This window comes from Carassius carassius, chromosome 18 (genome assembly GCF_963082965.1).
Source record: "Carassius carassius chromosome 18, fCarCar2.1, whole genome shotgun sequence".
In the NCBI taxonomy this organism is placed as follows: domain Eukaryota; kingdom Metazoa; phylum Chordata; class Actinopteri; order Cypriniformes; family Cyprinidae; genus Carassius; species Carassius carassius.
Genome location: NC_081772.1, coordinates 30,634,493 through 30,660,178, shown reverse-complemented (window position 1 = coordinate 30,660,178; position 25,686 = coordinate 30,634,493). Strand labels below are relative to the sequence as shown.

At 38.5% G+C, this 25,686-nt stretch overlaps 2 protein-coding genes across 2 annotated transcripts; one reads left to right on the top strand and one right to left on the bottom strand.

Annotated features, from left to right (window-relative positions):
• The first annotated feature begins 418 nt into the window (after positions 1–418).
• LOC132092793 (S-adenosylmethionine decarboxylase proenzyme-like) lies at positions 419–10,380 on the top strand. Its single transcript, XM_059499189.1, has 9 exons — positions 419–744; positions 3,294–3,380; positions 4,120–4,246; positions 4,473–4,575; positions 5,696–5,738; positions 6,050–6,194; positions 6,419–6,511; positions 6,595–6,750; positions 8,799–10,380. Exons 1-9 carry the CDS (start codon positions 635–637, stop codon positions 8,937–8,939), a joined length of 1,005 nt encoding a protein of 334 aa, XP_059355172.1. The 5' UTR covers positions 419–634; the 3' UTR covers positions 8,940–10,380.
• Positions 10,381–12,383: 2,003 nt separating this feature from the next.
• ppil4 (peptidylprolyl isomerase (cyclophilin)-like 4) lies at positions 12,384–25,186 on the bottom strand. Its single transcript, XM_059499188.1, has 13 exons — positions 25,047–25,186; positions 24,411–24,478; positions 24,078–24,142; positions 23,863–23,980; positions 23,621–23,763; positions 18,510–18,606; positions 17,368–17,484; positions 16,982–17,106; positions 16,268–16,334; positions 15,022–15,133; positions 14,693–14,789; positions 14,247–14,361; positions 12,384–13,152 (listed from the first exon to the last, which is right to left on the bottom strand). Exons 1-13 carry the CDS (start codon positions 25,114–25,116, stop codon positions 12,943–12,945), a joined length of 1,404 nt encoding a protein of 467 aa, XP_059355171.1. The 5' UTR covers positions 25,117–25,186; the 3' UTR covers positions 12,384–12,942.
• Positions 25,187–25,686: the final 500 nt, after the last annotated feature.

Here is a 25,686-nt window from a genome sequence, read left to right as displayed (position 1 = left end):
GTTCCACTCCCTTACAAATTGTTGTGGCAATTGGAATATGCAACATTGACATTAGCTGTCATTTAAACAGAAGTACAATAATGACTTGTGTCCTCAAAACGTTCAAAGTACTATAACACAGTGAATTAAAGGTGTAAAATACCTGAGCAAACCATATTTTTTCTTCAACAGACTAGTAAATAAACTGGCACCAGTTCCCTATGCACTGCCGCAGCGTTATAGCAAACACAATATTTATTCGTCTAAACGAGCACAACACGCTGATCTACTGTGAACTCATATCTTTACGCAACCGCCAATTTGTATTGACAACAGTTACAGCCAATCGTTGCTGACATGAGGGCGGCTTCTTAGCCGTGATTGGCAACGACGACAATGACGTCATCGGGTATGTTATAAAAGCTCCGCGCAGGCTGCCATTCCGCGCTTACACAGTATGGCCGGCGATATTAGCTAACATTTGCCCACGGTATTCTCTGTAAAAGGGAAGACGGTTAAAAAACAAGGCAACTACATCTGGACTGCTCAAGGACTGTAACTAAGCTAATAAATTATAACAACCAACAAATAACACATTTAACTGAAATTCCATCCGACGGTTTAATTTCTGTTGTTGGAGTCTGTTTGTCTCGCGATGGAAGAGAACAGTGCACACTTCTTCGAGGGGACCGAGAAGCTCCTGGAGGTGTGGTTCTCCCGAGAAGACGAAGGCAAAGGGACCGGGGATCTGCGCACTATCCCCAGGTGGGTGACTCCGATCGACCCGCAGCTGGGACTGGATTAAAACGAGGCAGATTTAGTAATTCACGACAATCAGTCGCTGTAATCGTGCTGTACACCTGTCCGAACCGTGGCGTGGCGTTAGTAATGTCCTGCTGGTAGTTCTGAGGGGACGAGTCTGACACCCGAGGCGTGAGCAGCACTTCTGGCCCTTTTGACACCATCCCCCTTTACTCTCATTCATTTGAGCTGTCAGGACACGAGCTCAATCGGTTTTATTTATTGTTTGCTTAAACTATTCCGAGTCGTTATGAACAACGTTAACAACTCTTAATATCGCTCTGCAATTATCACTCGTCATTCGAGTCGTGGCTCGGTGTTTCGCCTTATTTGGACGAGCGCTGTTTGTCTGAATCAGTTATTGGTGAGCTGTGAGTGCTAATGGATTGATTAGCCGGCGGCTACAGCTAGATGATACGGCGCCACTGCAACCAACCACACAGTTGTCCATCAGTGCTGGAGTGCGTCTGTCCATATCAACGCATTCCGGACGAAAACATTCGTAATTGCTGCTGAGTGCACTGCAAGCGCGCTCTATTTTTGGTTGGTGTCATGGCGGTTGATCTGCGCCGCAGCCTCCATGTGATAGTCACGAGGCTGCGTCACACGTCGTAAGCTCCGCCCACGCGCTGTGATTGGTCGGGAGCTCCGGTCGCTCATTGGTGGGTATTAAATGTGCGCACTGCGCGGACAGAGCTGGTTAGATGACATACAGCAGAAACCACTGGGCATGCGCACATCAATAATAGCGTAGTTTTTCTCACACTGTGCCTCAGTAATTACTATTTTTGCTCTTTCGTAATGGGTAGGTGTAGACGTTAATTAAACACTATCTAAGAGGTAGAAAATCCGATTTTTTTTATTAGCTTCCGGATTTTCTGAGCTTGTAGATCAAAGACTGTTAGATAGAAAACGTCATTTTACAGCACAGTACAACCACAACATGCAATAATGATTGGAAATTACAATGTACTTGTCTTGATGTCTATGCATTATACGGAGCTATTATGATGACATAAAACTTCTTAAAATAATAAATAAACACTCACTAATATTTGTGCATTATGCGTCACTGCTAGGTAGAGATCTGATTAATGTAATCATTGATTGATAGTAACTGCTTAAATTTTATATAATAAAATATTTAGACAAATAGCATCATGGTGATGCCACTGCAGTTTCCAAAACAAGACATTTGTGTTTTGTTTTTTGTTTTTTCACCCATACAATTTTATGGATCTTGTACTTTATTTTTATAAGGTACAATATTTTGTAGTGCATTTATAATCTGAAGTCAGTGAAAGTCATCTTCCAGCTCCTATAGAAGATAAGATTACATTACAGTTCTGATGTATCTATAGTGTCCTGCGGGAACTGAAAGCTGAGCTCTGTGGTTCCTCTGAATGAATGATGAGGGCTATTAGTTTACTCCAGGAAAGCGCTAACACTAGTAGAAAGAGAATCGTTCGAGTCGTTTCCAAATCCGTCCTCTACAGCATGACCAAGCACTTTATGATATCAGCTAGCATTTTGTGTTCTTGATACACACAATCAAATCATAGTTTCACAGTTTGAGTGAAAAAAACATATTTTGATGACCTTTATCATTTTTTATTTTTTTTATGGCTCATTTTATATCTACAAATACACTCAGTCATACATTCTTTTGAATGGTTTAGTAAAAAATGTTCCCACATTTAGTGTTACTACAGTAAAACCGCAGTAACTTGTTTATTTGTAGATTGTGGGGTTGCTCAGTGTTTCTCTTGTTCGTCAGCGCGGGTTCATCTGGCTCTAAACTACTTTAAATCATTTGTGTTCTTCTCTGAGTTCAAGCACTTCACACTGGATCTCACAGCTCTGCTTTTCACCAGCACTTTACCAACTAATACTAGCACTTACCTTTTCATTTCTTAAAAAAAAGATTAAAACAGCCATGTGTTCTGTACTAGACTAATTGAGACTTGTCATGGCACTTGTATTATACTGTTGTTGTTCTCTCCTTGGTTTGATTGTTTCTATTGTACACATTTGTAAGTTGCTCTGGATAAAAGCGTCTCCTAAATGACTAAATGTGAATGTAATGATTAAATGTTCAGTGACGTGTGACTTCCATATAACGAACATTAACCATTATCGTTTTAATCGCCCAGCATTTGTTGTAATAGGGAGAATCATATAAAATCTGATCATTATTGCGAAGTGAACCCTGATTTTAAACGGGGCACCTGAGCTCGTGCAGTAGTGTGAAATCTGAGCTCTACGACATGAGTTCAACAGAGCCAATCATCTCAGAGACGCAACACGAAATCAATCCAATCGGGTTTTTATATAATTAACAGCCATTTATTCTTTCCAGAAAATGTGACAGTCTAAATTTGCCTTGTTGGAAAGCCATTGTTTCTGTGTTTAGTTGTTTTCTCACACACAAAAAGTTCCCTATTCAGAGTCATGTAGAAAATGTTTCCTAATAACAAAGAGATCTAATCAATTCTCTCTCTGTGCATTTTCAGATTTGAGTGGGACAAACTTCTGGAGAATGTGCATTGTTTGATTATAAGTGTGACAAAGACTGACAAGCAGGAAGCTTATATACTCAGGTGAGCTATTGACTCGTGTGTCCATCTGTCCTCCGAGCCAGTAATCAAACCAGCAACAACACAGCCCACGCTGATTTAAAGATCTGTTGTGAATATTGTGCTTTTCAGAAGTTAGATAAGTCGCAAGTATTGTTTCATGTTGTTTTACAGGTGTGAAAGCTCAAATGAGAAATGCAGCTGGCTCATTGCTAGATAGACCTGTGTACTGTTTGCCCACTGACCTTATACTCACAACTGATCCGCACACAGTAGCATTACAGCTCAGAGATGCTCGAAAGCTGATCCGATTAATATGAATGGCATTTGTGTGACTTTCACAGTCGTGGGGGTTAATGATTCAGTGCAGAGTAAACCTAAGAGTAAAGCTGTTTATTTGAACCGAGACGAAGGGTCAAAGGGGGAATTCAGAGCGATTCAGGGCTGTCTGGAGCTGGATGGATTTGTACTTTCTTAAATGTTGCTGAAATGGCTTTAAAGTTCCTGAAAGTAAAGGTCAAACAAGGAAGAATACCTAATAATTAGCACTGTTTTATTCATCATTATAGCCACACGGTGGCTTCTAGAGACACTTCTGAATGTCAAAAATGCAACCGTTTTGAGCCCATTTATTAAAATTAACAGTTCAAGTGAACGTGTTCCTAAATCATCTGAACTCTAAGCATTTTTCTTACTGGAAACTGAGCAATGGTTTAAAGTGTTAACGACTGACTCCTACATGATTCTCTCTCTCTCTCTCTAGTGAGAGTAGCATGTTTGTCTCCAAGAGACGTTTCATTTTGAAGACATGCGGAACCACCCTCTTACTGCAGGCACTGGTGCCACTGCTGGAGCTGGCTCGTGAGTACTGCGGCTTTGATGCCATCGAGGTACGACACACACACACACACACACACACTCACACTCAGGTGCATGACCAGGGAAGGATTTATGGCACATCATCTGCAGCCGCTGTAGATATGAAAACATTAAAAGCTCTGTCTACAACATTAGTTTGTTTACACATGATGTCATAGATTAATCATTGGCTGTATTCCGCTCAAAGTATCGTTATGAAAATGTGACGTGATCTTCTCATTTTCTGTTTCCTTTCAGAATTTCTTTTATTCTCGTAAAAATTTTATGAAGCCCACCCATCAAGAGTTCCCTCACCGCAACTTCCAGGAGGAAGTAGAGTTCCTCAGCCAGATTTTTCCAAGTACGGTTTACAAACAATATGCATACGTTATGAATTAAATGTTAATAAATTAGTATTGTCTGCAGGGGCGGATTTAGTGATTTGAGGGCCCCAGGCACAATATAGGAATCGGGCCCTGTGTGTTTGCACACATTTATGTAGATCATCCTCGAGGTTCCTTCTGTGTTGTGATGCTTGCTGCTGCACAATGGTTCCCCACAGTTGGTCCAATACATATTTCATCTGCATGTTATAATGGCTTTTACATGCTGAAGACCACAAAATGGCAATTAATGTACAGTTGAGACTTGAAACATTTTTTTAAGAAAAGATACGATTTGGAAGTATAAATTATGATATTAATTTAAAACGGGGTTATGTGGGTGGAATTTCGCATTGGTCTGAACAAAAACTGCAGACGGGATTATTGAAAATGCACATTGATTCTCTGCCAGCAGGGGGCGCTTCTGGAACATCAGAAATACAGTGGTTTCCCCGGCAACGGCTGTAAACAAAGCAGCGCTGCTCATAAACGCTACTTTATCAGATAAAATAAAAATGCCACCAAAACTTTTCTGAAGACAGTCGGTACCCTTCAGAGATTCTTTCATATAAAAACTTAAATTACTGAGAATGAGAAAAATATATAGCCTGTACTGAGAAAAGTCCAGTAATGAGTTACCAGAGTAAGCCTGTGTGCCAAAGGCTGTCTACTTCTAAACTTCAAAATACACCTTTTTGTTTTTTTTTCTTTTTTGATTTTTAAAAATCAAATTGAAATGAAAAAATAATGAAATATAAATTCTACATTTACCCACCTAAGGATTACATCAGCCAAATAAGTAACCGCCTACTCTGGTCCTTTAGCGGCATTTAAAACAAACATTTAATATGCACTATTTAATTACAGCTTCAGATGCATGATGTTTTAATCTGCTACAAGCAGGATACATGAGGTGTTCAACTCGAACACACAGGCAGTTGTGGTGATAAACACTGTTAAAAGCCACCATTCTCTTGTCATCTCGTATATGAAAAGCATTTTAGAGACTTTTGGGGGCCCAAGGCGGTCACCTAACTTTGACTAATGGGTAAGTCTGCATCTGATTTTAAAGTTACATGTATAGTTGTTTTTGTGCAGATGGAGCAGCCTACTGTATGGGACGTCTGAACTCAGACTGCTGGTGAGCTCTCTTACATCTACTAGACTTCCTACAATCTATATCTGACCTCACAATAATGATCATTAGTAAATGTTAAACTTTTAGTTTTTTTTTATTAATTAGTAAATGTTAGACTTTTTTTCACAGTCAGTAAGGCCACATTTTAGCATTGATAAGTCTGGTTTGTTTTATGAAATCGTTTCATAAATGATTAAATACTGCTGTTCCAATCAAACTGTTTGATTAATTTGCTTTTTGGGGGGGAAAGCCTCATCAGCTGATGTCCATTTAGACTCCATCTCCATGGTGTTGTTCTCCGTTCTGTCCTGAAGGTATCTGTTCACGCTGGAGCTGCCAGAGTTTTGGGAGAACAAGCAGGCGGACCAGACCCTAGAAGTTCTGATGAGTGACCTCGACCCAGCGGTGATGGACCAGTTCTTCATGAAAGACGGTGTTTCTGCTAATGATGTCACTCGTGTACGAATCCTCCTCAAAACTTCTGCTCTAGAGTCTCATTTGTGTGCTTTTATTTCTGAAATGACCACTAACTACCACCTTAAACTACTACTAACATTTCAGAAAGCACTGACTGTGTGGTGTCAGTCGTCTGATCGTCGTTGAAGTGCCATTGTTTACGCATGCACACCGCAGTAGTGTTTTTTGTGAGGGTGTCTTCAGTGCTATCTGTGTTGTCTTCACAGATGAGTGGAATTTGTGACCTGGTTCCAGGTTCAGTGATTGATGCCACAATGTTCAACCCTTGTGGATACTCCATGAATGGAATGAAAACGGATGTGAGGAGACATTTAATGCTGGTTGTTTGTTTGTGAGAAAGTCGCTCTGTTCTGCAGCGTGATTGGGATTGTTGTCTTTCTAGGGAACTTACTGGACGATTCACATCACCCCCGAACCGGAGTTCTCTTACGTCAGCTTTGAAACCAACCTCTCCCAGACGTCTTATGATGAGCTTATCCGCAAAGTCGTGGATGTCTTCAAACCAGGGAAATTTGTGACAACGCTTTTCGTCAATCAGGTACGTTTTTACACAATCAGTTTCTTCACTGGTCTGAAATAATTAATTATGTATATTCTATTTAGTGTTGTCAAACGATTAATCACATCCAAAATAAGTTGTGGCTTACATAATGTGTGTGTTCAGTGTATTTTTATATATATATTAGGGGTGTAAGGATACGCGTATTCGTATTGAACCGTTCGGTACGAGGCTTTCGGTTCGGTACGCAGTACGCATTATGGACCGAGCGGTTTGTTGGACTAATTAATTATATTTGGAAAATAAATAAAAAATTGTGAAATGATATGCGTTCAACAAGGTAGCCCAATAACCCAAACGACGTAACAGGAAACGCCCCTGACACCCCCGAAGAAGAAAAAAACACCAACTTATATGTTAATGTTAGGCTACTCAGTAAGGCGCTCGCTCACTCAGTAATTCACGCTGAAGGCTCGTTGCAAAATGGCCAATGCGTTTAACAGACCAGAAATAGAAGATCCTCCAATAACCAACAGGTCTGGTGTTTGGGTGCACTTTGGATTCCCTGTAAGCTATAATGGTGATGGCAAGAGAGTGGTGGATAAAAAAAACAACGATATGTCGCATCTAGGGTACACCAGCGGGAATACAAAAAAAAAAAAAAAAAACACCAGCGGGAATACTTGAAACATGTCAACTCATTTACGCCGACATCACCTTAGTGTGTCAGTATCTGGGAAAAGACGGAAAACAGGAGAAACATACACGCAACAAACTATCCCCGCAGCATTTAGACAGACATTTCCAACGGATTCAAACAGGGCAAAAGACGTCACCACGGCGATTGGTAGGCTACATTTACGTTATAGCCGCGGATATGAGACCTTACTATTTACCATTGATTCTATCATCACCATTATAGCTTACAGGGAATCCAAAGTGCACCCAAACACCAGACCTGTTGGTTATTGGAGGATCTTCTATTTCTGGTCTGTTAAACGCATTAGCCATTTTGCAACGAGCCTTAAGCGCGTACTGAGTGAGCGAGCGCCTGACTCTGTAGTGGAAAACGTAGGTTTTAAGAACATGCTTAATGTGATTGAGCCCCGTTACAATATTCCTTCACGAGCCCATTTCAGACCGTAATTCCTGCTTTGTTCCAAAAAACATAAGCCCTATAGAGAACCAATTGAGTAAAAACACACTCAATATAAAGAGTTATAGAGTTCCATATAAAGTTACATCTTTGTATTTGTTCATAACTACTACAATAATATAACATTTTCATTTTTTTTTTATAAGGAGCTGTTTTTGTTTTATACAGTATGCTGCTAAGAAAACACCATAGAAGATGGGTAAAGAATAGCTCCATCATTGTTCAATGTAAAAAATACTTTGTTAGTTTTAATAAAACATTTTTTAAAAATCAAGGAAATTTATCTGCCAATTTTTTCTTTTTGCTCTATCTAAAACGTACCGAACCGAACCGTGACACCAGTGTATCGTATCGAACCGAACCGTGAATTTTGTGAACAGTTACACCCCTAATAAATATATATATATATACATATACATATATATATATATGTTTTATACATACACACATGCATGTATGGATTTAAGAAAAAAATGTTTAAATATGAAATGCATTTATAATTTATATGAACATGTAAATATTTTCTATATGTATGTGTGTGTACGTGCATATGCGTGTTTATATATACAGAAAAAATAGACACCGTTCACACACGGAATCAAAAACCTTTATTTTGGATGTGATTAATCATTTGACAGACAGCACTAATTATTACTTGTGAACTGATTGCTCTGTGTATTCATGTCACTTCCTGACTGTTGCATTGAAGGCAGTGTTTCCAGTGCAATGCAGTGAAGGCAGTACTAAAGCATATGTGGCTTAAAATTGATAATCTAAAAGTAACTCGTGCAAAATCAGTGTTTGGTTGTATTTCTAGTTGCTGAAGCCTGGCTCTGATTGGTAGCTTCAACACTTGACTAGCCGCCAGTGGCTTCCAGTGTGGACCTTGTGATTTGGAGTATTCACACTCTTCTCATTTAATTCCCATCAGAGCTCCAAATGTCGCAGCGTTTTCACTTCGGCTCAGAGGCTGGAGGGTTACCGTCTGCTGGACCGTCAGCTGGCCAGCTTCAACGACTACAACTTCGTCTTCACCAGTTACGGCAAGAGCCACCAGCAGAAGCAGAGCTGAACCTCCCAAATGAAGAAGCGTAAAAAGAAATCCTGCCGCTGCTGGCGTGGTCTCGTAGCGGAGAGACGGCGTTTGTGCGTGGAGTCTTCTGGCTGCAGATCTTCCCTGAGTTTATCATTAATGCATACTTGTACCTGTGACGTAGATATCGTGCATGAAAGCTCCTCTCGTGTCTCTGTAGATATTCTAGCCCATTCTTGCTGTGATCTTGAAGTGCATGTAGAGCTCTTGAACATGGTGGTGGTGTGTGTGAGGCATGTCACACCATCCCAGGACATGCAATGCTCCCTTCCCTTCCTGCAGGTGTCCCCTCGCATCCCCCACAGACAGGGTTTCCGACCTCACTAGACAAGGACCCTGACGTGCTCAGATCTCTCGTCTTTTACTGATACTCACCGCCGTTTTATATAAGGTTTGCGAGAAAGTAGTTTCGGTTTATATTTAATTTCCTTTGATTTGATTTCAATACACGTTATGATGATTATTTAAACTTGAATTGCAACTCATTTTTTAAGTATGCGTTCATCTCAGCGGTGTACAGCTGTCTAAATTACTGTGACTGTGAAGATATCCTGAAGACAAACTTAAAATTTTCCTGGTCCATCTTTTCTTTAACTTTGCAGACAGCTGTCTTTATTCGGCGTGCTAGAGAAGCCAATGTGAACATGAAGTTGAGTAACTTGAAGCCTGCTCTGCTTTTAGAAACCGTTTTGGAAAACGCATCTCTCTTTGAATAAACTGATCCATTCTGATTTTCTTCCTCCGCTTTGCAAGTACCAGAGAAGTGAATGTTTCAAAAGATGAGTTACTTCACTGTTGCCTTAAGTGTCAACTACATATAGTCTGCAATATATAGCCATTATGGTGAAAGTCAACTGTTGTCTTCCTTTCCTCAAATAAAACGGCCTTTAACATGAATGTGAACATTAGTTAGTTGAAAGCTGACAATGTGTTCTATAAAAGAAGAATGGATGGATGTTTCTGAATAATGTACCAAGAGTAGAAAAAGCCATTAAGTGTGTGTGTGTGTGTGTGGGACAAAGAGGGAATGGTGTTTCCGTCCATCGTTTCGGTCATTGTGAAGGACCCTGGGGCTGTCCAGCGCAGAGCCTGCTCAATGCACGCCTTTGAATTGAAACAGTTGGACAGACACTTTGCTTTCGTGTGCCGATCGCACAGCAAAGCACTTTTCTTTTTCTAAACCAAATGAGTTCTCTCTTTGACTCTAATAAGCACACAATAGGCGCGCACTGATCTGAGCTCGTCAGGGCTGACCCGGATCATTCCACACCTGACTAAAGTGCAGTTTTAAGGATTTTGATTTTTTTTGCAGTAGATTTGTACACCTCTCCAGATCATGCCCTCTTTGTGCATTGAAAAATATTTTTTTTCATATGTGGTATTGCATGCAGCAGGATTACCATGCAGTCTTTCTGCTTCAGCCCTTTGTGAAGTCAATGCGTTTCATTTCTGTTCGTACGATGTAACCAGCTTTGCTCATTGGTCCTGAGTGTGAGGAGCAGTGGGTGTGGTCTTTAATCCCACCCCCCACCACCTTCATGCTGGTGTAGTTGAGGAGGAGGATGTTTTTGTTACATCTCGATCGGTTTGTGAAATCTTTTCTTCTAGAAGGTCATGCCACTGAGAGAAATCCCAAAACGGCAGGTCTCCCTACAGAATGCCAGTCTAGTAATGAATGTCTCTGTAAATGCGGCTCAAGGTCAAGGGTCAGCTGGATGTTTACAATAGTAGTTATATATATATAAAAAGCAATTCAATTAGATTTTACAGACAGCAAAGGTGTCAGATGTGGACCCCTGCTTGTCCATCATCACATGGTGAAAGGGTGTTAGTTTCAAACTTTTTTCTGGTCTTTATTTGTGGGATTTATACATTATACATGAGTAGAGGGGGGAGACATTGATGTTGCGGACCAAATAAATAAATTATATATATATATATATAATTTTATTTTAATCTTTTTCTGACCCTGTTCTAAGCTGAGGAGTGACCTATTCAGATAATTTGGACCTTTTTTTCCCTCGTTCTACTAGTTCTTCACAGCCTGTGTTGGTTTGTAAGAAAACTATAGAAATGATTCTGTCGTGGGATATTCACAGGAAGTTAAGGGCAAACTTTGCTGTTCCAATTCACTTGCTATTTCCTTGGTTGTTCAAGATGTGCTAAATATATCTGTACTAAGAGCTTGATGCTTTCAATAAAGATAACTATAAGCTGAGTACTTCTCATTCTATTTATTACGTTTTTGTTAATTGCCTAGAATAGGCTGCTGTATATCAATGATGTTTGTGACCCTGGAGCACAAAAGCAGTCTCAAGTCTCTGGGTATATTTGTAGCATACGTTGTATGGGACAAAATTATCAATGTTTCTTTTATGCCACAAATCATTAGGATATTAAATAAAGATCATGTTCCATTAAGATATTTTGTAAATTTCCTACCATAAATGTATTTAAATGTATTTTTTTGTTTTGTTGTATGCTTAGCTATTAATTTGGACAAATCTAAAGGTGCGTTTCTCAATATTAAGCTCCAGGGTCACATTTGGCTGGGTTAAGCAAATTCAAATTTAAAATGTAATGTTTTATTTTACAAGTTACCTTATTTTACCTTTAATAATGTGGGTCTTAAAAATGTATCTAGTTGTAATTCATCCTTCCTTAAATTCATAAAGGCCTTAAGTCTTAAACCAGAGCAGAAAGTCATGACATAAAATTATGTATACACTGCAAAAAAATAAATAAAAACAATTATATAAATTTACATACTATATATATATATATATAGTTATATATATCATTGGGGTAAGAAAAGGTTTTTCCCCTTTGAATAAATTAAGATTGTTTTTAACCCACTGGCAGATATTTGTTCGGTTTAATTGTAAATTTTTCAAACCGTGGGCTATTTTAGCGTGACTGCTGTGCTCAATGAGTTTACGCCTTCAGAGCATAACAATGATCTTAGACTTAAGGGACACGCTTCCTTTAAATGATAAAGTAGTTTTGGCTGATGCTGGATGACCCTGTAATTGTAGTTTTCTTGTAAGATGGTTGGATATTGTGCCCACTTCCATTAAATAATCTGATATTCATTTATTATTCTATAATTGCATTGTATAATTAACACTTTAAAAACAAAGGAAATTCAAGTTAGATATGGAAGAAAGGAAAGAGCAGAAGTGCAAAGGTTGGTGATGCATGAAGTTGAATCTGGAGTTAAAAAAGGAGAAGAGAAGCGAAATACAGCTTTATAAGGTTTGACCATATTACATTTTAAATGTTCCTCTTAATAGTTTTGTTAGCCTATTAGTTGCATGTGTTTCAGTCACGTTTTTAATTTGTTGTAGAGTTCACTTCCATCCAAATGCTGTGAATTGAGATGAAAATATTACAGCTGAAGATAAATAAAAGGAAAGGAATATCTGAGTTAATTACAAATTTAATAAAAAGTGGCCCCCTTTACATGAATTCACCCAAATTAACATTTTTGAGCTAAACCTTCACCGCAGTAGGATTTGTACAGAGCCAGACAGGTCACCACTGAAGTTCAGTTATAAATGCTGAAATATTTCTGTCGAAACGTCTTAACCGACAAGAAATGAGTTCACTTGTAACGACTTATGCAATTAAGCTCTACTCTTTCACTGATTTTATTCCATTTTCACCTCCTCCTTCCTTTTGACCTGTTAAATACAGTGACAGAGTAAGGCTCTCAAACCACAAGCGAACAGAGGATTTTGCACAGAAATTAAAAGCCCCGGAGCACACTTCATAAACACAAAGGGCTGCTGTCGATTCTGTCAATCCATATATATGCATCAACATCTTTACAAACCTTTTAGAACGTCACAAACATTGCCTATATTTGCAAACAAACTGCAAGATTTTACTTTACATGTAAAAAATGAATTGTGTGTTTTGTTTTTTATTTTAGCTGAAGTTTTAGGAAACCTGCTCTGTTGACACACAGTGACAGTGATGGTTAATACTTTGATCTCTTAGGGCTACGACTGCGGCTGCGATCTCGTCTGTAGCGTTTGTGATCGCTGTCTCTCTCTTTGCCTCGGTCTCTCTGTTTCTCCTTTTCTCTTCCCTTGTCCCAGCCCCTCTCGCGCTCCTTGTATCTCTCTCGGTCTCTTGAACGTGAACGCTGTCTGCCTTTATCCTTTTCTCTCCGACTCTCATCACGATCCTATAAAAGTAGGAGAAAAACAAACAAGTAAGGGGAGGGATCCAAAGGACATCAACTTGTCACTGGGGTTCCTCAGGGATCAGTTCTTGGACCTCTCCTCTTCTTCGTATACACTACATCACCGAGACTCATCATACAGGCGCATGGATTCTTCTACCATTGCTATGCTAATGACACACAGCTCTATATTTCATTGCAACCAGATGATCCAGCGGTAGCTGCACAGATCTCAGGCAGCATGGCAAATATCTCGGCATAGATGAAAGAATATCACATACAGCTCGACCTGGCAAAGACTGAGCTTCTTGTCTTCCCTGCCACTCCAACTCTACACTATGATTTCTCCATCCAGCTAGGTTCTTCTACAATTACCCCATCAACTTCGGTCAGAAATCTTATTGACCTTCAAACACCAGATTGTAAAGACTGCTCGATCTTGCAGGTTTGGATTGCACAACATCAGAGAGATCAGGCCCTTACTAACGGAGCATGCTGCACAGCTTCTTGTCCAGGCCTTTGTCATTTCTAGGCTGGACTACTGCAATGCTCTTCTGGCTGGACTTCCATCAAGCACAATCAAACCTCTACAAATGATTCATGATGCAGCGGCACGACTGGTCTTCAACGAACCCAAAAGAGCCCATGTTGCACCTCTCTTTATCTCCTTGCACTGGCTACAAGTTGCGGCTCCCATCAAGTTCAAGACATTGATGCTTGCATATAGAACAGCCACAGACTCAGCACTTTCTCTTTGTCTATTCCTTTTTCTAGCATGTATTTATTTGAACAATGTCTAAAACTTGGTATTATAAGCACTTCCTGTGTCGGTTTTGCCTCTTTATGTATCCCCAAATTGTGAGTCGCTTTGGATAAAAGTGTCTGCAAAGTGACTAAATGTAAATGTACAAAAGTACATTTTTTGGTTATCGAATCACCATTAGAGTATGCCATAAGATCCTATTCATTTTCTTTAACTTTTTGGTGGGCAGATGTGGACCAGAGGGAGCCCATCATTTGCCACTACTTGATGTCCAAAAGTAAAATCTGGCTCCTGAAGCAAAACCAGTCATCTATTCAAATCCACAGCATTGTACCTTTGACTTTTTATCCTTGGCTCTCTCATCTGAATGTCGTTTCCGGTCACTTTTCTCTCTGTCGTCCTTCCTTCTCTCATTCTCATCTTCATCTAAGAGAAGCTCATAACGGGAGCTTCAGAAGACAGTCAAGAAATACTGACTTGTGAGAAGACTGAACTTTTTTTGAGTGCATGTTGTTATTCCAGAGGAAAACTATTTGTAATGCATTTCATCAAAACGAAGTACATAGCATGTTGAATTTTTAACAACAAATAAAGCAACACATTAATGGGTAACGGTTACAACAACAACAGCAAACAACTAAGTACTAAACCTGTGATTTAAGCCAAACCATCTCTGCAAAGTATCACATATACTTTTTGGAGACTTCCCTAAATTAAATAAGTGCAGATCGTACAAAGTGACATACAATTGTCCAACTATGATTTAACTGTAAAGGATACTCCTGCTTGGCTTTGACATTGTCTTTCAAAGCCAGCTTGGATTTGTTGTCCAGGTCTTTCTCGTAGGCTTTAAAATCTTCCTTGGTATACTTCCCACCTAAAAAAGAAGCATACTGCCAATAAAACCACTCTTTGTCCAGTATATTAACTACTGCATACATTACCTTTAGTTGCATTAAAACTTTGTATTTAATTTTGATTCACTATCGCTGACATTTAGCATGTAGATAAACAACAAAGACTGAGCGGTGGAGTAAAATTCTGCAGAAATTGATTATATTTTCATTAATTCACAGGAAATGCTTTTATATAAACGGGCACAGACTCACCTTTGCCTTTCCATTTGATCTTCGACACTGACTGGCTGAAGTCCACATGAATGCGACGATCATCTATCAGGACATTGTCCATTTTGAAGAATGCTTTTTCACAATCCTCCACCTCAACAAAAAAATACACAAATGCATTCATTATTTCAAAATGAATGACCATGCTTTTGCCCTTAACTTACAAGGATTTCACTTCGATTCATTATAAAAGGAGGCCATTAAATGCTAAATAAACCCTTTTCAGGGTGATACTCTTTGATTCCGGGCCTTTAGTCTGAAAAATAAAACCAGATACAGTGATAGTGATTGAGGTCACCACTGAGCTTGATATGCTTATTAGTGACGCAATTAAAAGGAGACATTTAAAAAAAAAATTAAGCAGAAAGTGATCAAAAGATTGTTCTTTATATAATCGCTGGAACTGCGCGAGTATATCAGCAATTCGATTTCTGCCAAAACTCTGCCAAAAATGACACCAATTACATTGCTCAACGAGCCTCTTACTGACACGGTGTTATTTATGATGAAAATATTTGTGGCATTGCATTGTCGACTCAATCAACATGACTGTGTTTGTCTACTCTGCAGCACTACAACAGGAGTAGCAGCTAGCTCTAAATATAATGCTGTAATCCAGTAGTTTTTACCAGTAGTTAATCGTGGCAGCTGTTATAGTTAAAACGCTGTAAAACTTTGAGAGAGTTCCACATGTATTGATCATTTCATATGCAAAGATGTGAGCCAATCACAGCAGAGGGCGTTTCCAACTGATCCTTCAAATCAGAGGACTAAATCCAGCATAGAATATGTCCATTTAAATCTACATTATGACCCACTTGATGAAAAATATACTAAGATGAGTGCACCTCATCATTAGATAATAATAATAATAAAACCTGATTTCATGTGCCCTTCAAACTGTTGAATTTTACTAGATGTTTGATGAACTAGACGTTTCACACTTCTAGTATTTCTAACCAAGATCTTATTAACATTTGAAGGGATGCGTGGACCTGATGAAGCATTATTACACACAGCCCTTAACAACAGCCACGAACACTTGTAGTTCTGATCAGGATTCATCAAGGATATTTATCTACGGAAAAAGTGTTATATTAAAAAAAGTGTGCATGTGGATTTGGAAGTATAACTTCTGCGTAACCATTCTTGTCTACTGTTCAAAACATGGCTCAGTAACTTTGCACTTTTCTCCAAAGATGGCAGATACACAGAAGACTTTACAAACCTTTTCAAACTCAATGAATGCATAGCACAAAGATTCTCCTGTTTTCCAGTCTCTGATGATCTCACAACTGCAAATGAACATTAAGATGTCAGATCAAAGTCACACACACACACACGTATTAATGCACAAGCTGTGGTCAGAATTATACAGATACAGTCCATACATACAACCTACTGCTAAAACTATACCAGTAGAATGTGTTGCAGGATTAACCTCTCTATCTCAAAATAAAATCAACAAATACATTTAAAAAAAGTATATATATATATGTCACACTTAGTTTGGGGTCCAATTCTCACTCTTAACTAAGATTTTGCCTCAAACTACTAATCTGCTGCTTATTAAAAGTTAGTAAGATAGTTGTTAAATTTAAGTATTAGATCAGATTAAGGGATCTAAAATATGCTCATGCAGAGTAAGACATTACTATGTGCTTTATAAGTACTAATAATCAGCCAATATGCTAGTAATATGCATGCTAAGAAGCAATTAGTTAATAGTGAGAACTGGTCCCTAAACTAAAGTGCTACCATGTATATTATATACAGAATGATTGTGAAATTGAATGACAGTCTGTGCATATGTGAAAGGGGAAAAGTCCCCAGTTAAATGTTTTTTTTAAGAGAGTTCTTGGATCCAAACGTGATTTGTCAGGGTGTGAGAGTCAGACTATCACTGGAAGTAACACAGCAGGAACATCTTCTATTATCTCACCATTTAATGGGTCCGAAACGTGAGAAGATGATCTCTAGATCTTCATCGGTGGTCACTGGGTTCAGTTTACACACAAACAGCACGTCCTCTGGAGGTTTAATATCTGCATCTGGCAGATCACCCACCTTTCAACAAGAAACACGCGTTCACATCATGAAAGAGATGTCTATAGACATCATTCACTGCAGACATACTCAGTCTTTAAAGTCAGCTGAAGACACATTTTTAGTCTGGCTTCTGAAGTAGGGACATTTTGACGATGGGAACCCTTACAATTGTCTGTGTGTGTGTGTGTTTGATTTTAATTCTTAACATCTGTGAAGCACAAAGTTGAATTTAAATGCCCTATATAAATCGAAGTTATGTTTGCAAGTGATGAAATTTACCATCTCCAGTAAAATGGCTTGTGTCTTCGCTTCCTTGTCCTTTATCAGTTCATCCAGCTCCTCAGCGTCTTTCGCCCCTTCATCGTTTATCACTTCATCTGCTCCAATACGACCACTCTGAAATATGCACAAGCATGGACTATTCACTTTAGAATGAGGAACAGAGCACTTTGACATTTAACACTTACATGTAATCAATTAGCAGACACTTTTATCCAAAGCGACTTACAAATGAGAACAATAGAAGCAGTCAGACCAACGAGAGAACAACAACAGTGCACAAGCGCCATGACAAGTCTCAGTTAGTCCAGTACAGTACACAGAGCCAGGTTGGTGTTTTTAAGAATATGATAGGCAGGAAAAGAAAAGGGAAGTGCTAGTCGATTAAGTGCTGGCGAAAAAGAGGAGTCTTAAGATGTTTTCTGAAAATGAGTAAAGACTCAGCTGTACGAATCAAACTTTTTTTGAATGAATTAAAAAACAAAAACAAAATAACATAACCTGCTTATGTATATATTTTTTCTAAATATTAAGCCACTCAAGGCTATGTTACACTGAATTAACAATGTTTAAAGGGTCCTAAAGTGAATGCATAACGTGATACGTTTACTAAAACTGATGTTAAACGTTATACACATATTAATGGATTTTCCTAGGAACTGAACTGATGTCCTTGGTAATGCTTTCTGATAACACACATAAAGATCACGCACACACAACCCTCCACTTTTGGGGTCACTCATACCTAAGCTAAACACATTTTAATTATTTTTAAACGAAGACCAACAAGTAACTAATAATGAGCAAAATATAGGAAATATATATATATATATATATAGGGGAAAGAAAGAAAGACAATAAAATAATCCATGACTATGTTACAGTCACAATGCATGTCACGCACTGTAGCCATCATACAGTGCTAAATCAAATCAAATGAAGAGCTTGCGAATGAAAATTTCATTTAATCAGGAAATCATTGGCTATCCCCAGCCCAACAAATCAACCTAACAATGGCTTATAGTTAATCCTGCAAGTCAATCATTGAAAGTATTGCACATATCATCTCTAAGCTGGCAGAAATCTGCCGCCTCTCAGTGATGTAGTACAGGGTTAGGGTTATGCACTGAATAAAGACTCACATCCAGCTGCTCTTTAGTGGGTTCAGGCGACCTGTCTGGGATCGGGAGGCCCGAGGGATCATCAAACGGGTCATCCAGAATCACCGTGTGGTTAATCCTGCAAACACAGCGCCGATGTTTAGGCTATAGCCCTTATGAAACTCATCTATGAATGTGAACCAACCCCAAACCTCAAAACTATAAGACAAACTAAACTATGGGAATTATGTAGTGGTCAAAACACGTGAAACAAACTCTTATAACTGAGCTTTATTTATATAAATATGGTCCATACTCCAGCTTGCTGACTGAGAGCTGATATAAGGATATAAGTATAAGTCTGTGCATTAGGGGCGGGGATTTTTTATTAGTGATGATAAATCTTTGAGAGTCACTAAATCATTCACTCAAGTGATTGGTTTAAAACACTGATTCGTTCTGGAAGGCCACCACTGTGAGTCGTTTAAAGACATGCAACTTAATTCTGATGTGGCTTTGTTTGGTGCAAAATCAGAGAAAATGGCAAAACTGTTCATAATGTAGGCCTACCTTCTTCAATATTAACGCATAATTTCTATTAACTGCCCGCTTAAAAGTAATATTAATATATAAGTAATATATATGTTATTAACTCAAACACTATTAACTCAACTCAAGTTTAAAGCAGAAATCATGTACAAATTGTATTTGTAATTTTATTCTGTTCAAGACAACCTCAGACAGAAAGAGACCGGCTCTGACATGAAAAGCAATTAAGCAGATTTTGTTTGGTTTTTGTGTCATGGAAAAGGATTACACCAAAATAATTGAAAAAAGTTTTTTAATTATTTCATAGGTATTTCATCAGTTCATCTTGTGGATATCTAGTAAGATCCTTCTGCTAAATGCCTCAAACAAAACTAAAGGTGCTTCTCAATACTTCAACTGATGCTTCCTCATTTCCTCGCTCAACCAGCCCATAACCGGGATACTGATCAAATTCAGTCTTGAAGGACACACACAAGACACACAATCTTGAAGAAGGACATCTCAGTTCTCTAGTTGCCCCGGAGTGAGGAACCTTTTGAAGGACTTCAGGATCCTCAAAATGCAAGCTGTGTGTGTTGCTTCAAGAGAACAACCATACATGTGTGTTGTCTTTTACGTTCTTCCTTTTCTATCCTTTTTTCATTCATTAATCATTTTAATTATACCATTTATTCATAAAGAAGAAGTCTTGAGCATTGAAACATACAGTCGTGGCCAAAAGTTTTGAGAATTGCACAAATATTAGTTTTCAAAAAGTTTGCTGCTGAACTGCTTTTAGATCTTTGTTTCAGTTGTTTCTGTGATGTACTGAAATATAATTACAAGCACTTCATACGTTTCAAAGGCTTTTATCGACAATTACATGACATTTATGCAAAAAGTCAGTATTTGCAGTGTTGGCCCTTCTTTTTCAGGACCTCTGCAATTCGACTGGGCATGCTCTCAATCAACTTCTGGGCCAAATCCTGACTGATAGCAACCCATTCTTTCATAATCACTTCTTGGAGTTTGTCAGAATTAGTGGGTTTTTGTTTGTCCACCCGCCTCTTGAGGATTGACCACAAGTTCTCAACGGGATTAAGATCTGGGGAGTTTCCAGGCCATGGACCCAAAATTTCAACATTCTGGTCCCCGAGCCACTTAGTTATCACTTTTGCCTTATGGCACGGTGCTCCATCGTGCCAGAAAATGCATTGTTCTTCACCAAACTGTTGTTGGATTGTTGGAAGAAGTTGCTGTTGGAGGGTGTTTTGGTACCATTCTTTATTCATGGCTGTGTTTTTGGGCAGAATTGTGAGTGAGTCCACTCCCTTGGATGAGAAGCAACCCCACACATGAATGGTGTCAGGATGCTTTACTGTCCGGCATGACACAGGGCTGATGGTAGCGCTCACCTTTTCTTCTCCGGACAAGTCTTTTTCCAGATGCCCCAAACAATCGGAAAGGGGCTTCATTGGAGAATATGACTTTGCCCCAGTCCTCAGCAGTCCATTCACTATACTTTCTGCAGAAGATCAATCTGTCCCTGATGTTTTTTTTGGAGAGAAGTGGCTTCTTTGCTGCCCTTCTTGACACCAGGCCATCTTCCAGAAGTCTTGGCCTCACTGTGCGTGCAGATGCGCTCACACCTGCCTGCTGCCATTCCTGAGCAAGCTCTGCACTGGGGGCACTCCGATCCCGCAGCTGAATCCTCTTTAGGAGACGATCCTGGCGCTTGCTGGACTTTCTTGGACGCCCTGAAGCCTTCTTTACAAGAATTGAACCTCTTTACTTGAAGTTCTTGATGATCCTATAAATTGTTGATTTAGGTGCAATCTTAGTAGCTACAATATCCTTGCCTGTGAAGCCATTTTTATGCAACGCAATGATGGCTGCACGCGTTTCTTTGCAGGTCACCATGGTTAACAATGGAAGAACAATGATTTCAAGCATCACCCTCCTTTTAACATGTCAAGTCTGCCATTCTAACCCAATCAGCCTGACATAATGATCTCCAGCCTTGTGCTCGTCAACATTCTCACCTGAGTTAACAAGACGATTACTGAAATGATCTCAGCAGGTCCTTTAATGACAGCAATGAAATGCAGTGGAAAGGTTTTTTGGGATTAAGTTAATTTTCATGGCAAAGAAGGACTATGCAATTCATCTGATCACTCTTCATAACATTCTGGAGTATATGCAAATTGCTATTATAAAAACTTAAGCAGCAACTTTTCCAATTTCCAATATTTATGTAATTCTCAAAACTTTTGGCCTCGACTGTACACAACTAAGATTATTCAATAAACTCTGCTCAACTCCAGGGGTAAGGCTAAAAGTAGCCTAATATTAGTGTAATATATAAACTACAGACATCACAAACCAGATATGGGTGTCATGTACTGCACTCATAAACTCAACAAATCGTGTGTGATTATAATCATGTGGGGTTATAATGCACAAATCTGTAAGAATGCATAAAAAGAAATAGGATACAACATGAGCAAATCTAAGTTTAATGCAGCAATTGAAACTTTTCACTTTATTCATAATTTTAGTTTGTGTAGGGGCTTTTTTTTTTTATCAATACTTCATCTCCTGCTATAGCTCTTCACTAGCTTTGCTCAGTCAACTTCTTGACTGATAGAAGACTGTTAATACAGTTTTGGGTAGTTTTATGGTGCCAGACAAGATTTCCTATGAACAGGTTTTGTCTATGAGACAAATTTGCTGACTAGTGGTTCTGTTACCAGACAGAAGGGATATTTTCTGACAGGATCGAGCATCCAGGGCTGGCTTTTCCCATAGCAATTTAAATAAACTATACAATTCACATATTCGAACAGGACATGTGACTCGACTGATTGATGTATATATACATATATATATATATATATACAGGGGGCGATTTGTGAAAAAAACGGGGGGGATGTTTTGAAACATTTTAATTTATAAAAATAAATCATGAGAACATGAACTTCATCACTGCATTTGCAGGAATTGTAAAACCTTTTTTCTTATTAACTCATGAAGCAGCCTAATGCAATATTTTTACTCTAATAGCTTATCTTTCCCCACACATATGAACTGTCATCATGCACAATGAAAAAACACGCAAGAATTAAATCAGTGAAATGATAGAAAATACAGATTCATTATCTGTGCTAGTCAATTCGGACCTTTACATTGACTTAACATTAAAATCACTTGCGGCAGACGCTCAAGAGTGAGTGAGTAATCAAAAAACCTTTGCTTTAGCCTCAATTGAGTGAAACACCGTATGTGTAACTTTGGCCATTCTCATTGGTGTGACTGGGACACTAACTCTGCTTGTCATCATAGAAACAGATAATCAGATTGTGATGTTTATTCCCGCTTCAGTAATATGATGAATATACTGCCTTCCTTTGTTTCGACCATGGTTTTGACACACATCTCCACTGCAGTGCTGCCAACTTCTTTCAGTGGAAAGTAGCTAAACCCAGACTGAAAAGTCGCTAAATGTCACTAGATGACTTTATGCACTAATTAGCATATTTATGACGTAAGTGTGTCGTATTGTATTGCCTCCCTATGCTCACATACTGCATTTTAATTCAGCCAAAGTTTTTATTACTATAGTTTAATGTTTCTGTTGTCAGACAATGGAATTAATATGACTGAAACGCCATTAAGTCCATTAAGACTAGCCTACATCACCAGCTATCAAACATTAATCTGCACTAAAATCCTATTCACGACATTGTCTAATGAAATCAAATACACATATGATAAAGTCAGTGGTTGTGCTGTGACTGATGTCAGCTATACTTGCTTGTAAAATAGAGTTAGAAGCAACAGAATATATATTTTTTTTTTACTGAAAGTGCTGTTCCTCTCTGCACTCGCTGAACAGAACAGATGCAGACAGAGAGGCTCGCGCTGGGAAAGAGAGACCTCGCGCTCGTGCGGCAGCACCAGAGAGTCTCAGAGACTAAATAATGATTGTCCAAAAAGTCGCTAGATTAGTGAATAAATACAGAGAGGCTGAGCGGCAGAGTCAGCCAAAGTAGCGCATTTTAATATAAAATTGACTTTAATCAAACCACGGATCCGTGATAAGTTTTGTGAGCCGTCTCGCCACTGGTGTAGTAGCACTGATCACTTTGAGGGGGGGATAAATTTATCCCCACCGGGAAAAAAATTATTAAGCAGAGGCAGGGATGCATTGACCAGAAACGGGGAAATAGAATATAATAAATATAATATATATATATATAAAATGGCAGATGCCTTGAGCACAGCTGATGATGCTTCAAACTGATGTTTGAGTTCATTTTCTTTTCTTACATCCTTCCCTCACATCCTAAGCTAAATGGAGCTAAATGTGATGAGAGGAGGCAAGAAAAGGCAACAAAGACACACAAAAAAAAAATGAGAAGAACCCAAAGATGTGAAGCCACTAACCTGGCATTTTCCAACAGGAAAACATTGACTTTCTCTACTTGGAAGCAAAAACATAACTTGCTCTGATCAGCTGTACACTGCGCTCTGATCAGTTATTAAATATCGAATCTGCATCCCAGTTATCATATCTTATAAAAAATGGTTTGAGTCAGTCTTTCGCTCTCTAAAAACTGTCCTACCTGATGTCCTGGTAAGGGATGAAGTTGCTGTCGACAAAGGTCTCATTGATTTTAGAAAGCACGTCCAAACCCTCCGTGACTTCTCCAAACACTGTGTGAACACCATCCAAATAATCCAGATTCTCTGCTGTGGTGATCAGAAACTGGGAACCAAATGAAAAAAAAAAAAAAAAAAAAAAGTAAATCAACCATAATGTCAAGTCATACTTGACACTTGTGTATTAAATGTGTTCAGAGTTAACCTGAGATCCATGCTGGTCACTGCCGTTGTTCACCATAGACACTGTCCCTTTCTTTCTATGCTTGATCCTAGGCATCTTCTCCGGTTCAAAATAGTTTGCCTGATCGCCATACAGTTTACTACAAACACAATCACCATCACCACACAATACATACATGTGCATTCAGTTAGCACAAATATTTTAAATAAATGAATGAATGAGTAAGTAATTCCCACCCGAACACAGACTCTCCTCCTCGTCCCGTGCCGGTGGGGTCACCCGTCTGAACGATGAAATCTTTCTGCAGTAGAGGATGCAACAGATCTTAATATGGAAAATTCACTGGCAGCCATCATGCACAGCCTCAATTTGCAGCCATATGTGCAATAACTTTGCATTAAATTATTTACATTAAATTTACCATGAGCTTTGAAATGAGAGCATTTTGTGAATTACCTAATGATGGTTTTAAAGGAAATATTTAACAAATACATTTTAAAACATATATAACGACATCTGTATTGCTCACAGAATCAAAGAGATACATATATATATAAATAGTATATTACCTGAACATTGTGAATCAGACAGTAGTTGTAATATTTGATTTTGCACAGTTTCAGGAAGTTCAGTGATGCTGCAAATTAGAAAGACAATTATGATTATCATTCAGTACCATGCTTCATGTAAAACTGATACACAGCATGTACACAGGTCCAGACCTCGGTATTGTTCCAATAACAAAAGTTGTTAAATAATTACCTTATATTAATTCTGCTTTAAGTAGAAGATGTAAGTAGCTCAACCAAATTAATTTCAATGATTAATGATTCAACATAACTAAACCTTCCTTTGTACAAAAACATTGACTCATTTAAGAGAATATAACTGTGTATGCTACTACTAGCCACGGACTTGGTTTTAAACCTATATTGTTATCTCATTTATGAGCCTTAACATATCTTAAAATTGGTTTCTACTCTTAAAATGCAATGAACCACTGAGTAACATAACGGCGAAAACACTCACATTATGGTTATAAAGCACAATTATCAGGAATTTACCAAATATACAAAGTTCCTACGGTGATGTCTTATATTGATCACATGTAACGTTAGCGGTGTTGACTGTCTCAAATGATCATGCTTGTAACAAAGCAAGTTTGTCTAAACTCTTCGTGTGTCATTAATGTCATTATTAACTACCTTTCGGTCTCTCTTCTGTGTATAAATCGATCACGATGTCTCCTAACGTTGTTTCCAGCAACACCGCCATGTCGCGCCTGCGTCATCAACGTGCGCCGGTCACCGCGAAGAGTCGCACATATGACGTCACAGCTTGCCTTAAGGGGCCTGTTTTGGTGCCTTAATTTTTTTAAAGGGTGAAATGGTTATTAGACACTCTATAGCATTGCAAAACAGCACCTTAGGGAACACTTGAGCTATTAGGACGTCACATTTAATGATGGGTTTACCAAACATGTGCTCATGAGGGAATTGGAGGGTGTTTGTAAAATATCTGAGGAATTTTACTTGATTACTTTACTGAAGTTTTATTTTAGGGGATTTGTACTTTATTCAAGTACAATTTAAAAAGGTTACTTGAACTTTATTACATTTCTGGAGAAAAAAATAATAGTACATTTTACTCCTTACAATTTTATTTAATCTTAAAAAGTACATTTTATTTGATCTTATTCACAATAAACGTGGTAAACAGAAGTTTAAATGTGCGTGCTTGATGTGAGAACCAATGATCATTGTTTTTACGCACCAAGCACACATTTCTACTTCAGTTGTGACTTTCATCAGTTTAATGTCTGGCTTCAAAAGTTTACTATCAAAT